This window comes from Sapajus apella, unplaced genomic scaffold (assembly GCF_009761245.1).
Source record: "Sapajus apella isolate SASKATOON/1434 unplaced genomic scaffold, GSC_monkey_1.0 scaffold40, whole genome shotgun sequence".
Taxonomy (NCBI): Eukaryota; Metazoa; Chordata; class Mammalia; order Primates; family Cebidae; genus Sapajus; species Sapajus apella.
In genome coordinates, this window is record NW_022436980.1 from 437,170 (window position 1) to 453,829 (window position 16,660).

Here is a 16,660-nt window from a genome sequence, read left to right on the forward strand (position 1 = left end):
CATTTTTGCTGCCTTGCAGCCCTTGGTCTTGTTGCCCTTGGGATTGAGAGGAAGTGTAGTGGTTGGGGACCAATACAACCCCTAGCACAACACAGCCACTTTATGAAAAAGCAGCCAGACTGTTGTCCACATGAATCCCTGCTTCCACTACTTTTCACTGTGCAGTACCTCTTGACCTGGGTTCCCACACATTCACTCTGCCCTGCCTCAGCACTTCAGCAGATGGCAGCTCTGCATTTCACTGAGGAGGAAATCCCAGAGACAAGCAACAGCCCTTCTACCATTGTAGGTGAAATAGTACCACCTTTACTCCCCTCAGGCAGGGGAAGGGACAAAGGGCCTCGTTATTATACTGGAACCTATACCACACTACAGCCATAGTACAGAGAGGAGCACAGTCTCTCTTCCCTGTGAGTCCTCGCCTCACTCATAACCAAGTAGTGTCCCTGGCTTGGGACAGCAGAACAGATGTCCCATCCTCAGCTGAACATTCTCACTGCTGGTGGCTCTGTGTTTCCCTGGGGAGGGGCTCCCAGAAGGAACCAAAAGCCTCTCTGCTATTGCCATGGCAGCAGTTACGCCCTTGTTGCCCTTGAACTACAGATGAAACAAAAACCTTGAGGACTTTATTCATACAGCTAGCACAACACAATCACTATAAAGAGACAAGCCCAGCTTCCTCCCTGTGAACCCTTAAGCCTCTCCACTTCACCAAGCAGGGCCCCCAGCTCAGGCCAGCAGTGCAGTCACCACACTCCCTCAGTTGAACATCCTCAATAGCAACAGTTCTGTGTCCCCTCAGATAGAGCTCCCAGAAGCAATTGAAAACCCCTCTGCCACTGCCACTGCAGAGGTACTAACCTTTCTGCTCTTGAAACAAAACTAATGTTCCTTATCCCCCTCACATAGTACATGTGACGGAGGTGTGGCTCGCTTCTCGTGTGCCCTGCTGCTCAAACCCCTAGGGGGAGCATGCAGATGGGCAGGTCATGGGGAGCGTTTTGGGGCTCCAATCCCATGGCAGTGTCTAGGGTTGAGTGTTTATAGTCCCTGAAGACACAGCAGGCATGTGTTATAGTAAGCTCTTTCAGTTTTGCAGTCTGAAGGAGGCTTGCATTAATCACCTCAATTAGACCGTCTGCATTGCGGCAAGGACAGAGGGCTTTCTGTATCCCAGGTTCTTGCCCTAGAGTACCATAAAAATCAGATCACAAGTGGGCTCGGAAGATAAGTGCAAGGTTTTATTGAGTGGTGGAGGTATCCCTCAGTGAGGTGGATGGGGAGCCAGAAGGCAGATGGACTGGGAAGGTGGCCTTCCCCTGGAGTTCAGTCCCAACTGAATTCTGCATCATCCCACCTTGATGGCCTGCCAGTGTGTGCTAGTGTCAGTTGGTGTGCTCTTTTACTCCTTTTGATGTCTAGCCACTTGTGTGTGTAATGCCTACTATGGTCTTTGGGATTTATATGGACACAGGATCGGGGCATGGCAGACCAGAGTGGTCTTGGAAAATGCAACATTTGGGAGTGAAAACAGGAGTGCCTGTTCTCACATACGTCTATGGGCAGCGGCATGAGGATGGAGTCCTTGCCACAGACACCACCGTTCTCTACCTAGCACTTCCCCACCCACCTCCCATATCGCCCTCAGACTGAGAAAAAAGCAAAGACCTGAGTGCTTAAACCACACCTTGAACAAACTGCAGCTGTTGCCCTGAGGAGAAGAGGCTATTCTGTCTTCCCCATGAGCCCTCCATCCCCCCTACTCATAACCAGGCAGTGCCCACCAAGCTTGAGCCCACAATACAGCCACCTCACACCTGGCTGAATACACTAACAGTCACCAGCTCTGCATTTCTCTAGGGTGGAGCCCCAAGGAGAAAGTGAAAGGTCCTCTGCCACTGCCACTGACCTTGGCAAGGATTCTTCCCCTGTTGTCTCCAAGCAAGGTAAGGAACAAAAAGCCTGAGCTTGTCCCAGGGCTGTGGTGTGCAACCTGGGAATACCAAGACAAGACATACAGCCAACATTCAAGTGGGAAAGGAGCCCACACTTTCAGAATATTAAGAGACTGAAATTGAGAAAAAATAGAGGTGGCACATTGCTGAGCAAAAGCCTGCCTACTGGCCATTATGCTTAAGTGCCATCTACTGGATCACAACCCAAAAATATTTTCAACATGAAAAACATTTTGCTAATATGCCTCCCTGTGAAATCAAGGATAAGAATTTAGCACAAGTAAAAATCTGGCACAAAGCCTCAGCCCTCTGAAAACATCTAGAAAGGAAGTCAACTGACTGTGCTCAAATTACACCACAGTTGATAACAAAAAAAAAAAAAAAAAAAAATCAACCCACACATATCAGAAAGATCCAGCACAGGAACTCTGGCAACTCAAAAATACAGAGTGTCTTCTTTCCCACAAATGACTACACTAGTTCCCCAGTGAGAATTCTTAACCAGACTAAAATGGCAAAAATAGAATTCAGAATCTCAATAAAAATGAAGACCATAAAGATTCAGGAGAAAGTTGAAACCCAATACAAAGAATCTAAGGATGACAATAAAATGACACAAGAGCTGATAGATAAAATAGACATTTTAAGAAAGACTTGGCCAGGCACAGTAGCTCATGTCTATAATCCCAACACTTTGGGAGACCAAGGTGGGTGGATCACCAGGTCAGAGTTAAAGACAAGCCTGACAAACATGGCGAAACCCTGCCTCTAGTAAAAATACAAAAATTAGCCAGATGTGGTGGCATGAGCCTAAGTCTCAGCTACTCAGGAGGCTGAGGCAGGAGAATTGCTTGAACCCAAAAAGTTGAGTTTGCAGTGAGCAACGATTGCACCACTGCACTCCAGGCTGGGCATCAGAGTAAGACTCCATCTCATAACAATAAAAAATGAAATAAAGATTCAAACTGACCTGATAGAGTGGAAAATACACTACAAGAATTTCATAATGTAATCACAAGTATTGACAGAAGAATAGACCAAGTTCAGAAAAGAATCTGCAAGTTCGATGACTGGTTCCCTTAACTATAGTGGTCAGAGAAAAAAATAAACAAAATGCTCAAAAAAATAAGAGATTATGTAAAGAAAGCAAATCTATAACTCAATGGTGTCCCTGAAAGAGATAAGGAGAGAGTAAGCAACTTGGAAAACGTATTTCAGAATATCATCCGTGAAAACTTCCCCAACCTCACTAGAGAGGCCTAAACACAAATTCAGGAAATGCAGAGAACCTAAGTGAGATACTACACAAAAAGACCACAGCCAAGACACATAATCTTCAGATTCTCCAAGGCTGAAATAAAAGGGAAAAAGTGAAAAGGCAGCTGGAAAGAAGAGGCAAGGCACCTACAATGGAAACCCCATCAGGCTAACAGAGGACCTTTCGATAGACACTTTACAAGCCAGAAGAAATTGAGGGCCTATATTAAGCCTTATTAAATAAAAGAATTTCCAAGCAAGAATTTCATATACAGACAAACTAAGCTTCATAAACCTAGGAGAAATTTGATCTTTTCCAGACAAGCAAATGCTTGTCTGGGAATTCATGACAACCAGACCTGCCTTACAAGAGGTCCTGAAAGGAGTGCTAAATATGGAAAGCAAAGACTGTTATAAGCTACTACAAAAACACACTTAGGTATGCAAACTATTGACCCTATAAAGCAACCACAAAAACAAGTCTGCACAATAGCCAGCTAGAAACATGATGAAAGGATCAAATCCACACATATCAATATTAAACTTGAATGTAAATGGGCTAAATGTTCCAATTAAAAGGCACAGATTGGCAAGCTAAATGAAGAAGGACTGAATAGTATGCTGTCTTCAAGAGACCCATCTCACATGCAATGACACCCCATAGGCTCAATGTAAAGGGATAAAAGAAAATATACCAAGCAAATAGAAAACAAAAAATCAGGGGTTGTTATTCTAATTTCAGGAAAAAAAAAAAAAAGACTTTAAGCCAACAAAGATCAAAAAAGACAAGGAAGGTCATTACATAATGGTAAATGGTTCAATTCAACAAAAATACCTAACTATCCTAAATATTTATGCACTCAACACAGGCACACCCAGATTCATAAAGCAAGTTCTTAGAGATCTACTAAGAGACTTAGATTTCCACACAATAATAGTGAGAAACTTCAACACCCCACTGACAGTTTTTAGATAGACCATCCAGCCAGAAAATTAACAAGGATTTTCAGGACCTAAACTTAACACTTGACCAAATGGAACCAAATTAGACATCTACAAAATGATCCACCCAAAAAGAACAGAATATACCATCTTCTTATCTGCACATAGCACATACTCTAAAATCAATCCCTAAATGTTTTAGTTCTAGAACAACTGGACATTAAACAATCCTCAGAAAAACTGTTAAATTCAAATCATACCAACCACATTCTCAGACCACAATGCAATAAAATAAAAATCAACACTAAGAAAATTGTTAAAAACCATACAATTACATAGAAATTAAACAATCTGCTATTGAATGACCTTTGGGTAAACAATAAAATTATGGCAGACATCAGGAAATTCTCTGAAACTACTGAGAACCAAAAAAAATACGAGCAACTCTAGGACACAGTTAAAGTAGTGCTAAGAGAAAAGTTTATACTGCTAAATGCTCACATCAAAAATTCATACAATCTTAAATTAGCAACCTAACATTACACCTAGAGAAACTAAAGAAACAAAATCAAACCAAACCCAAAGCTAGCAAAAGATAAAAAATAACTAATAGCAAATCTGAAATGATGGAAACTAAGAGACAAAAAAACATACAAAAGATCAATGAATACAAGAGTTGTTTTTTTGACAGAAGAAATATGATAGGCCACTAGTTATGCTAATAAAGAGAAAAAAAGAGAAGATCCAAATAATCAGAAATGCCAAAAAAGACATTAGCACCAATCCCACAGAAATATAAAAAACCCTCAGAGAACACCTCTGCACATACACTAGAAAACCTAAAAGAAATAAATACATTCCTGCAAACATACAAACTCCCAAAATTGAGCCAGGGAGAAACCGAATCCCTAGACAGACCAATAAATAGTTCCAAAATTGAATCAGTAATAAAAAGCCTACCAACCATAAAGGACTCAGGACAAGAAAGATTCACAGCCAAATTCCACCAGATGCATAAAGAAGAGCTTGTACCATTCTGACAGAAATTACTCCAAAAAATTGAGGAGGAGGAACTCCTCTTCAACTCATTCTATGAAGCCAGCTTCATCCTGATACCAAAACCTGGCAGAAACACAATAAAAAAATATTCAGGCCAATATCCTTGATGAATACAGATTTAAAAATTCTCAAAAAAAACTAGCAAACTGAATCCTGCAGCACATGAGAAAGATAATCCACCACACTCTTGTAAGCTTTATCCCATGGAAGCAAGGTTGGTTCAATAATCACAAATAAATAAATATGATCTACTACATAAACAGAACTGAAAACGAAAATCACATGACTATCTCAATACATGCAGAAAAGGCTTCTGGTACAATTCAACGTCCTGCATGTTAAAAGCCCTCAACAAACTGGGCATTGAAGGAAAATATTTCAAAATAATGAGCCATCTATGACAAACCCACAGCCAACATCATACTGAATGGACAAAAGCTGAAAGCATTCCCCTTGAGAACCAAAACAAGAATGCCATCTCTCATCATTCCTAGCCAACATAATACTGAAAGTCCTAGCCAGAGCAATCATGAAAGAGAAAGAAATAAAAGGCCTGTAAATATTAATAGGAAGAAAGAAAATCAACAATCTCTTTTTGCAGATAATATGATTCTATATGTAGAAAACACCATAATCTCAGCCCGTAAACTCTTAAAGCTAATAAACATTGCATTAGTAGCTGACTGGGTCTATATTAGTTACGCATTTCCTATAAAAAAGAAACCACTATAAAAGTAAGCATAAACATTACATTATTTCTAGCTGTTGGAATTTGAGAAAAAAAAATCCGATAAAATTAACCAAAACTTGTTCAAAAAATAATTTTGTACATTAAGAAATTATTTAACTCATAGGTTCTTACCTTTCTCGGTTAAATTTAAGAGAATGGAGAATAGCTGGCTTTTTTTGTCTAAGGTTCCACAAATGAAGTGTATCATCTGAACTTGCACTGACCAAGGCACCCTAGAACAAAAAGAAGATAAAGTAGTATGTGATTTACTTAATTTAGGGTTTTTGTGAAGCAGAAACATGCTACTTTACTCAATTTTTTACTATCTGAAAAGTTAGTTGTCTCTATATAACCAAGAAATATAAGGAAGAATAAGTGCATAAATCTTAATCAGGAAGGATAAGAATGCTGAGCACAGAAGAGAAAACTAACCCACTACATTTCAATAATGAGGAAGACTAGCTTAGGAATATTCATTTACCAATAGAGAGAATTAACTATTATAGCATCATTATGACCATTAAAGGTTTCTCTATGGGAGAAATATGGTTTAGATTTTTTTGTTGTTGTTTCTACTATTCACACATATACTAAATAACCTTAAGAAGCAAATACAAAATACAATCTTATAAAATTGAATACAGGTCACATAAAAATTCTCCTTTGCAAGAATTTTCTGTACATTTAAAATGTGTATATTCTTCCTAAAAAGTGCAGTCAATATAATTTCCTTCTTACAGTCCAAGAAGTTTATTATTTATAAAGAACAATATCAATAAAAGCATTTCTCCAACTACAATTTCATATAACTATAAAATCAAATTAAGATTCTTTTTTAAAATATACTTGAAGTTCTAGAATACATATGCAGAACTTGCAGGTTTGTTACATAGGTATACATGTGCCATGGTGGTTTGCTATGCCCATCAGCCCATCATCTACATTAGGTATTTCTCCTAATGATATCCTTCCCCTAGGCCCCCATCCCTGACAAGTCCCAGTGTGTGATGTTCCCCTCCTTGTATCCATGTGTTCTCATTGTTTGACGCCCACTTATGAGTTAGAATATGTGGTGCTTGGTTTTCTGTTCTTCTGTTAGTTTGCTGAGAATGATAGTTTCCAGATTCATCCATGTCTCAACAGAGAACATGAACTCATCTATCTTTATGGCTGCATAGTATTCCATGGTGTATATGTGCCACATTTGCTTTATTCAGTCTGTCATTGACAGGCATTTGGGTGGTTCCAAGTCTTTGTTATTGTGAACAGTGCTGCTATAAACATACGTGCACATGTGTCTTTATATTAGAATGATTTATAGTCTTTTGGGTATATAACCAGTAATGGAATTTCTGGGTCAAATGGTATTTCTGGTTCTAGATCCTTGAGGAATCATCACAGTCTTCCACAATGTTCGAACTAACTTATACTCCCATTACCAGTGTAAAAGCGTTTCTATTTTTCCACATTCTTTCCAGCATCTGGCGTTTCCTGACTTTTTAATGATCGCCATTCTAACTGGCATGAGATGGTGTCTCATTGTGGTTTTGATTTGCATTTCTCTAATGACCAGTGGTGATGACTTTTTTCATATGTTTGTTGGCTGCATGAATGTCTTCTTTTAAGTAGTGTTCATATCCATAGTCCACATTTTGATGAGGTTTTTTTCTTGTAAATATGTTTACATTCCTTGTAGATTCTGGATATTAGCCATTTTTCAGATAAATAGATTGAAAAATTTATTCTCATTCTATAGAGTGCCTCTTCACTTTCATAATAGTTTATTTTGCTGTGCAGAATATCATTAGTTTAATTAGATCTCATTTGTCAATTTTGGCTTGTATTGCCATTGCTTTCGGTGTTTTAGTCATGAAGTCTTTGCCCATGCCTATGTTCTGAATGCTATTACCTAGAATTTCTTCTAAGGTTTTTATGGTTTTAGGTCTTATGTTTAATCCTTTAATCCATCTGGAGGTAATTTTTGTATAAGGTATAAGGAAGGGGTCCAGTTTCAGTTTTCTGCATATGGTTAGCCAGTTTTCCCAATACCATTTATTAAAATAAAGAATCCTTTCCCCATTGCTTTTGTCAGGTTTGTCAAAGATCAGATGGTTGTAGATGTGTGGCATAATTTCTGAGGCCTCTGTTCTGTTCCATTGGTCTATATATCTATTTTGGTACCAGTACCATGCAGTTTTGATTACTGTTGCCTTGCATTATAGTTTGAAATATATGCTTCCAGCTTTGTTCTTTTTGCTTAGAATTGTCTTATCTATACAGGCTCTTTTTTTTCTTCCATATAAAATTTAACATAGTTTTTTTTTTTTTTAATTCTGTGAAGAGAGTCAATGGTAGCTTGATGGGGATAGCACTGAATATATAAATTACTTTGGGCAGTATGGCCATTTTCACAATATTGATATTTTATACCCATGAGCATGGAATGTTTTCCCATTTGTTTGTGTCTGCTCTGATTTCCTTGTGCAGTGTTTCATGGTTCTCCTTGAAGAGGTCCTTCACTTCCCTTGTAAGTTGCATTCCCATGTATTTTATTCTCTTTATAGCAATTGTGAATGGGAGTTCACTCACAGTTTGGCTCTTTGTCTGTCACTGGTATATAGAAATACTTATGATTTTTGCATGTTGATTTTGTATCCTGAGACTTTACTTACATTGCTTATCAGCTTAAGGAGATTTTTGGGCTGAGACTATAGGGTTTTTCAAATATACAATCATGTCATCTGCAAAAAGAGACAATTTGACTTCCTCTCTTCCTATTTGAATACCCTTTATTTCTGCTCTCTTGCTTGATTACCCCAGACAGAACTTCCAATACTATGATAAATAGGAGTGGGGAGAGATGGCATCCTTGTCTTCTGCCTGTTTCGAATGGGAATGCTTCTAGCTTTTGCCCATTCAGTATGATATTGGCTGTGGGTTTATAATAAATAGCTCTTAATATTTTGAGATATGTTCCATCAATACCTAGTTTATTGAGAGTTTTTAGAGTGAATGGGTGTTGAATTTCATTGAAGGCTTTTTCTTTACCTATTGAGATAATGTTGTGGTTTTTGTGACTGGTTCTGTTTAAGTGATGTATTATGTTTATTGATTTGCATATGGTGAGACAGTTTTGCATCCCAGGGATAAAGTCGAGTTGGTCATGGTGGATAAGGTTTTGATGTGCTGCTGGATTCAGTTTGCCAGTATGTGATTGAGGATTTTTGCATCTGTGTTCATCAGAAATATTGGCCTGAAATTTTCCTTGTTGCTGTTGTTCTTGTGTCTCTGCTAGGTTTTAGTATCAGGATGATGCTGGCCTCATAAAATGAGTTAGGGGGGACTCCCTCTTTTCCTATTGTTTTGAATAGTTTCAAGGAGGAATGGTACCAGCTCCTCTTTGTACCTTTGGGAGAATTTGGCTGTGAATTTGTCTAGTCCTGGGCTTTTTTTGGTTGGTAGGCTATTAATTACTGTCTCAATTTCAGAACTTTTGATTGGTCTATTCAGGGACTAAACTTCTTCCTGGTTTAGTCTTGGAAGGTGTATGTGTCCAGGAATTTATCCATTTCTTCTAGATTTTCTAGTTTATTTGCATAGAGGTATTTCCAGTGTGGGTTCAGTGGTGATATCCCTTATATCATTTTTATTGCATTTATTTAATTCTTCTCTCTTTTCTTCTTTAGTCTGGCTATGGGTCTATTTTGTTGATATTTTCAAAAAACCAGCTTCTGGATTCATTGATTTTATTTGAAGGGTTTTTTATGTCTCTATCTCCTTCAGTTCTGCTCTGATCTCAGTTATTTCTTTTATTCTGCTAGCTTTTGAATTTGATCTTACTTCTCTACTTCTTTTAATTGTGATGTTAGGTTGTTGATTGTAGATCTTACTGCTTTCTCCCATGGACATTTAGTGGTATAAATTTCCCTGTAAACATTGCTTTAGTTGTGTTCCAGAGATTCTGATATGTCTTGTCTTTGTTCTCATTGGTTTCAAAGAACTTATTTATTTCTGCCTTCATTTCATTCTATACCCAGTAGTAATTCAGAGGCAGGTTGTTCAGTTTCTATGTAGTTGTGTAATTTTGAGTGATCTTCTTAATCCTGAGTTCTAATTTGGTTGCACTGTGGTCTGAGAGACTGCCTCAGTAATGGCTGGCTGTCTGACTCAGTAATGTTGGACTGCCTCAGTAATAGCGGATTGCTTTGGTAATGGCGGACTGCCTAATTAATGGCAGATTGCCTCAGTAATGGTAGACTGCCTCAGTAATGGTGTACTGCCTCAGTAGTGGTGGACTGCCTTGATAATGGCAGATAGCCTTCCCAGCACAGAGCTGGACTGTCCTTGGTCCGGCTGCACTTGCTGTGACACTTTGAATCCAGAGTGTTTCAGATTGCTGGTCTTTGTGGGGATGGGCCCTGCTGAGCCAGATCACCTGGCTCCCTACTTTCAGCGCCCTCCTTTTCAGCTGAATGGGCAGCTCTGTCTCCCAGGCCATTCCAAGCACCAGCTGAAACAGCCGCCCAGATTTGTGTGAGCTTTTGTGTGGAAACCCACAGCACCATCTGAATCAGCTGTGCTCAAAACTTGTAGGACTTTTTGGCCCAGGAATCTCCTGGTCTGTGGGCAGCAAAAACAGTGGGAGAAGCACAGTATCTGAACCAGAGTGCTGGAGTGAATGGACAAGCCTCCGATGGCCTCCATTGGGTAGAGAGGGGGTTTCTCTGTGGATTGCACCTCCTGGGTAGGCAGTGCCTTACCCTGCCTCTGCTCACCCCTCTTGGATTACACCCACTGTGCAAACATTGCCATTGAGATGCACCTGGTACCTCATTTGGAAATGTGGTGATAACTCACCCTCTGTGTTTGTTTCTCTAACTGGGGACTTCACTCCAGAGCTGTTCCTATTCAGCCACCTTGGATCTATCCCTTTGATATATACATCTTAACATTAACTGAGATAATTTCCTGCCATGAAATAGAAGATATTCTATATATGCCATGAGAATTTTTGTGTTTGTTTGCCTGCTTGATTTTTATGCTTCCTATAAAGAAACTAGAAATTTACTAGGATTCCTTGGAAGCATTTGATGAGCTACAATTGATTTTTTTTTTTTTTTTTGAGATACAGTATACTGGTCTCATTTCTCAGAGAGGTGGAAGTTCACTTGAGATAGGGTGAGAATAGAACATGATATGTAACAACAATAAAACATTATCTACAAGAGATAGTTACATACTATACAGAAGATATAACATGCCAAAGGCAATGGAATTGAAGTAACATATAGTCACTAACATCTTAGTGTAATACCTAAATAATTCTAGTATCAAACTCTATGTTTTTTGGTTTTGTTTTTCTTTATGAGATGGTGTCTTTCTCTGTCACCAGACTGGAATACAGTGGCAAGATCTCAGCTCACTACAACCTCCGCCTCCTAGATTCGAGTAATTCTCCTGCCTCAGCCTCCTGAGTAGCTGGGATGACAGATGCGCACCACCATGCCCAGCTAATTTTTGTATTTTTAGTAGAGATGGACTTTCACCATTTTGGCCAGGATGGTCTCTATCTCTTGACCTCATGATTCACCTGCCTCAGCCTCCCAAAGTGCTGGGATTACAGGTGTGAGCCACTGCACCTGGCCAGTATTCTTAATTCTGTGATAAAACTGAGATGTGATTTAACATTGGAGGGAAGTGAACAGTACTAACCATAATAGCACAAACAGGGACAGACACATGAAAGTAAGCACATTAGCAGAGTGTCTAAGTTAGTCTATGAAAGCAAAGTGAACCTACCAAAAGCACTATAAAGATCTGTGAAAATATTTAAAACTATGAATAGGAATACCAGTCAGGTCAGAAGCTGGGAAGTTTGGGAAAAGGTGCAGATGTTTTGTGTGAGGTACATAGGGTGAGTAGTTCAAGATAAATTATGTGGACAATTAAAGGAAGTTGAAGGCTTGTCTTTATTTATTCTTAGCTATGTATTACAGGGGCAAGCATAGGACCTGGAAGACAAATCTCAAAGGATTAGACTCAGTACAAATCACATGGAAACAAATTAGGCCTGCCAGTATATATCCACGCAGAAGGCAAAAGCTGAGATCCCTCAACAAGGAACAACAGAGTAGCACAGAGACCTCAAAAAGGCTGTTATTACAAAGAAATATTTTTCAAATGTTTTCTTTACCTTCCTTTCTCATTTCAGTACCCCATAGCAAGTGTGCCTACAAGGTGAAATATGCTAGATTTGTCAATAAGGAGGATCTGACAGTCTTCTGAGAAAGATTTTGAGCCAAGAGAAGGGAAAAGTGAACATTTGCCAATATCTTTCTTGTCTCACATATCTCTGATGTGAAGTTCTGAGACATTTTATCCACATTTAGTATTGTAAGTTCTTAGGATGATATACAAGTATAGATATATACAAATATATGCAGGCACTGAATGAAAGATCATTGTCACGCCATGAGAAAATAACCAAACTTTTTTTCCAAGGCAGTTCAATTTTCTAAGTGCCTGCATTTGGCATGGCACAAACTTTTATAGTATTTTTACATTGATTGGCTTACTTAACATAAAAGAAGCTCTAAAAGACTCTAAGTTTCACTATAAAAATCTGATTCAAGAAAGCCACAAGTAGCCTCCTACTAATAGAATATCTCCAACTTTTCTAAGCTTCATAAATACATATTTTGTTTTTAGAGTTTCTCATCACTATAATTTTATAAAAATGCAGATAGGGTAGAGAGCTAATTTCCATAATAGCTTTGGATACAAAAATAAATACAAATGCATATACATTCCAACAAAAGCATTTGGAGATATATACAAATAAAAGGGCCCATAGGTATATAAACAAAAAAGATCATTTCAGGGAAGATAAAGATAAAACGTGAAGTTAGGCTTTGGTTACAAAATTTAAGTTGTTGGGAAGTTAGTGAATAGAAGAAAAATTTAATGGACAGTGAAGCAATCAAAGGACATTAGAATTATTTTAAAAATTTAAATAATGAAACTAAATTATGCTATATAGAAACAATAACAGAATCTGGTATATACAATCTTTTTTCTTTAAAATTTAATAAATTGGCCAATACAGGAGTACAGTCTTTTGTAAAAATGTAATCAGAAGTAATATTGCATACATATATATTTAAGCATTTAGAATCATGGTATTTAAATGATTACATCAATAGATTTACTATTTAGTGGGGGAGTGTCTGATTTAAGTAGTCAAAAAATAATCCTTACCTCATTGATCAAAAATTGGAGCTGTAGGACAGCTGCACCACTTTCATGTTGGCAATAGCAATCAACACCAGGTCTCCCGAGTCTAATATAAAAAAAAGTCAAGGATTCTAACATTTAAATTAGCACCAATATTAATGAGCAAAGGAGAAACTAATTTATCAAGAGATGTTTTCTTTTTAGTTTCCCTTATTTTTATAAATAAAAAGTTGAAAAATCTTAGTAGAGGCAAATTAAATTTTATAGCTCAGATTGCTTAGTACTCCAGCAATTTGAAAAATTTGAAAAAAAAATGATAAAAATTTGAAAGACATCAGCTTTGTTGCATGAAGTTAAACAATTAAGAATCCAGATACGTCTCATTTCATTTAAGATTTTTTAATTCATTGAACACTCTTTTCACTAAAATTAATTCAAAATGAGTCAATAATTTAATATAATTAAATAATAAGATCAATTTAAAAAGACATAGGTAAATGGGTTGATAAACTTGACATATCAAAAATCTTCTAAGTATGATTTAAAACTCAGTTCATAAAGGAATAAATTGATATATTTGACTATATGAAAATATAAAATATCTACATAAAAAGATAAATAAAAAACAAGAAAACTAGAAAATATACCATACTAAAATTAAGACATAAATGGAAAGATATATTAATATACAGTAAAGTTGATTTAAGAACATAAAACATTACCAAAATTAAAAGCAGTCACTTCATAATAATAAATGGGTCAAATTATTTAAAAGGCATAAAAATCCAAAATTATATGCCTAATTATACAGCTTAAAATACATGATACAAAAATGATAGAAACACAAAGAGAAACAGATGATTTCACAATTATAGTTGGACTTTTTAACATCCTTCTCTCAATAACTAATATAAGAACAATGTAAGTAACAATAAAGAAGATTTAAGTAAAAGACTATCAGCCAACTTGACCTAATTGGCATTTAAAGAACACATCACCCAAAAAGAGCAGAATACACACTCTTCTGAAGTATTAAAGAAACAATTGAGGGGTGGATCCAAGAGGGCCGTTTAGGAACAGCTCAGGATTGCAGCTCCCAGTGAAAGTGCAGAGGGTGAGCAGACGCCACATTTTTATTGCCTACAGACTAGGAAATCCCCAGACGGAGGAGCTCCATGGGTCACCAGTATGGCTGTTTTTACCAGTGCGGCCGTGTCAGCCAGCGACGCTGCTTTGCCCCGCGCGGCTGCTTTGTCAGCGCCCCAGTGCAGCGATTCTCCATACAAAATACACTGGTCTGGGTGCCCTTTTGGCTGGTGATTGGAGCCATGGGAAGTCGCCCATTCATCTGCTTAAAAAGGGGACTGAACAGGGAACAAGGACAGAAGATTCCATTTATGTCTTAATTTTAGTATGGTATATAATTTTGTATGTTTTAACATTTAACCTACTTGTATATATTTAAAGGAGGTTTCCTTACAAAGCATATACTTAGGTCTTGCTTTTTTATCTGCTCTGACAATCACTGCATTTTAAGTGGGGTGTTTACATTATTTACATTTAGTGTGGTATTGGTATGGCTGAGTAAAAACCTTCCATCTTGCTTTTTGCTTTCTATTTATCTTACTAGTTCTTATTCCTCCCCTCGACAATGTTCTGACTTATGTCAAAATTTTTTATGATTTTTTTATGACTTCATTTTGCTCCTTTGTTAGCTAATTGGCTATAATATTCTTAGTGATTGCCTTTTGGTTTATATTAATAGTATACAGCTGTACCTTATCAAAGTTTACCTTAATTAATATTATACTACTTTATTAATACTATAATAGTAAAGTTGCTATTTCCCCTCCTGTTAGCCTTTGTGCTGTTGTTAACATCATTTTACTTCTACATCTTATAATCCACAAATGTACTATTATTATTTTTGTTTCAAACAGTAAATTATCTTTTAAAGATAACTTGTATTTTATATTTACCCATATATTTATCATTTTTAGTGTTCTTTTTTTTTGGTATAATCAGATACTATTTGATGTCATTTTCCTTTTCCCTAAAGATTCCCCTTGACGGGAATCTTTCAGTGCAGGTTTTTTCATGATGAATTATTTCAGTTTTATGTGTCTGAAAAGTGTCTTTATTTCACCTTCATTTTTTAAAAAATTTAATTTTGGTCATTATTTTAAAATATATTTTTTCTCTCCTTTCCCTCCCCTTTCTCTTCTTTATTACTGAAATTACAACTAATTAGGCCATTTTATATTGATCAACAGTTCATTGGTGTGCTGTTCTTCTTTTACTTCTCAGTTATTTTTTTCTCTGTGTTATGTTTTGGATAGTTTCTATGGACATATTTTTAAGTTCACTAATATTCAGTGTATTTTATAAAACATCTCTAGATATTCTACTTGAGATAGGTAGATAGGTGAATAGATAGATTTGTATATCTACTTAACATAATCAGTCTTCTCTCTACCTTTTTCAACATATGCAATGTAGTATAATAAATGTTTTACTATCTCTATTATTCCAGGGCAAAAAAAATGCCATGAATCTCAGTGCCGCTGTTTAAGCCAGCGCAGTGAGTCGCCGCACGGGAAAACACACAGATCCCGGTGCCTCTTCAACAGGCAACTGGAACACCAACTTAAAAAAAAAAAAAAAAAAAAGGCTCTGAGGCAGGGAGCGAGGTGATCAGGCTCGGCTGGTCCCACCCCCACAAAAGAAGAGCAATCAGAAACTCTATGCATTGAGAGTTTCACAGCAAGCGCAGCTGAACCTGGAACGGTCCAGCTCTGTGGGGGAGGGGTGTCCGCCATTACCAAGGCACTCCAAAACTACAGAGGTAGCCAGCCAATGCTGAGGCAGCCCGCCGCTGCCAAGGAAACCCACCATTGCTGAGGCAGCCCGCCGTTGCCAAGGCAACCCGCCGCTACAGAGAGACTCCGCCTTAAAAGAGGCGGGCCACCATTGCCAAGGCGGTTCTAGCTACACCCATATAAACAGGACTGCAGGGAAGTTCACCCGGCAGCTGGGCAGAGCCCACAACAGCTCAGCAAAGCCTCTACAGGCAGTCAGTGACTAAGCTGCCTCCTTGCTGGGCAGGGCAGCTCTGAAGGGAAAAAAAAAAAAGAGAAGCGTGGCAGCTCTTTAACAGAAACTCATAAATAAAGCCCTAAATCCCTGGGACAGAGCACATGGGAACAAAAAGCAGTTTATGAGTTCTGCTGCAGCAGACCTAAACGTACCAGCCCAGCAGCTCTGAATGAACAACGGAGCTCACAGCTCAGCATTGGAGCTCCTACAAAGAAGAGACCGTCTCCTCAAGCAGCTCCCTGACCCCTGCATATCCAAAGAGCCACCTCATAAAGGAGAGATCAGATTGACACTTGGCAGGTATCCTTCTGGGACAAAGATAGCAGAAGAAGAAAACGGGTAACAACCCTTACTGTTCTGCAGCTGCTGCACGTAATCCCCAGGCAAG

General features: G+C 37.9%; 1 protein-coding gene across 8 annotated transcripts in view; it reads right to left on the reverse strand.

The window, feature by feature from the left end:
• The window catches only part of STXBP5L (syntaxin binding protein 5 like), a 421,768-nt gene that overhangs the window by 307,189 nt on the left and 97,919 nt on the right, over positions 1 to 16,660 (reverse strand). For all 8 annotated transcript variants that reach the window (XM_032298936.1, XM_032298937.1, XM_032298935.1 and 5 more), the window contains exons 4-5: positions 13,201 to 13,282; positions 6,076 to 6,176 (exon numbers count right to left, since the gene is read on the reverse strand). In XM_032298936.1, the coding sequence (XP_032154827.1) occupies positions 6,076 to 6,176; positions 13,201 to 13,282 (183 nt within the window). The remainder of the gene's footprint in view (positions 1 to 6,075; positions 6,177 to 13,200; positions 13,283 to 16,660) is intronic.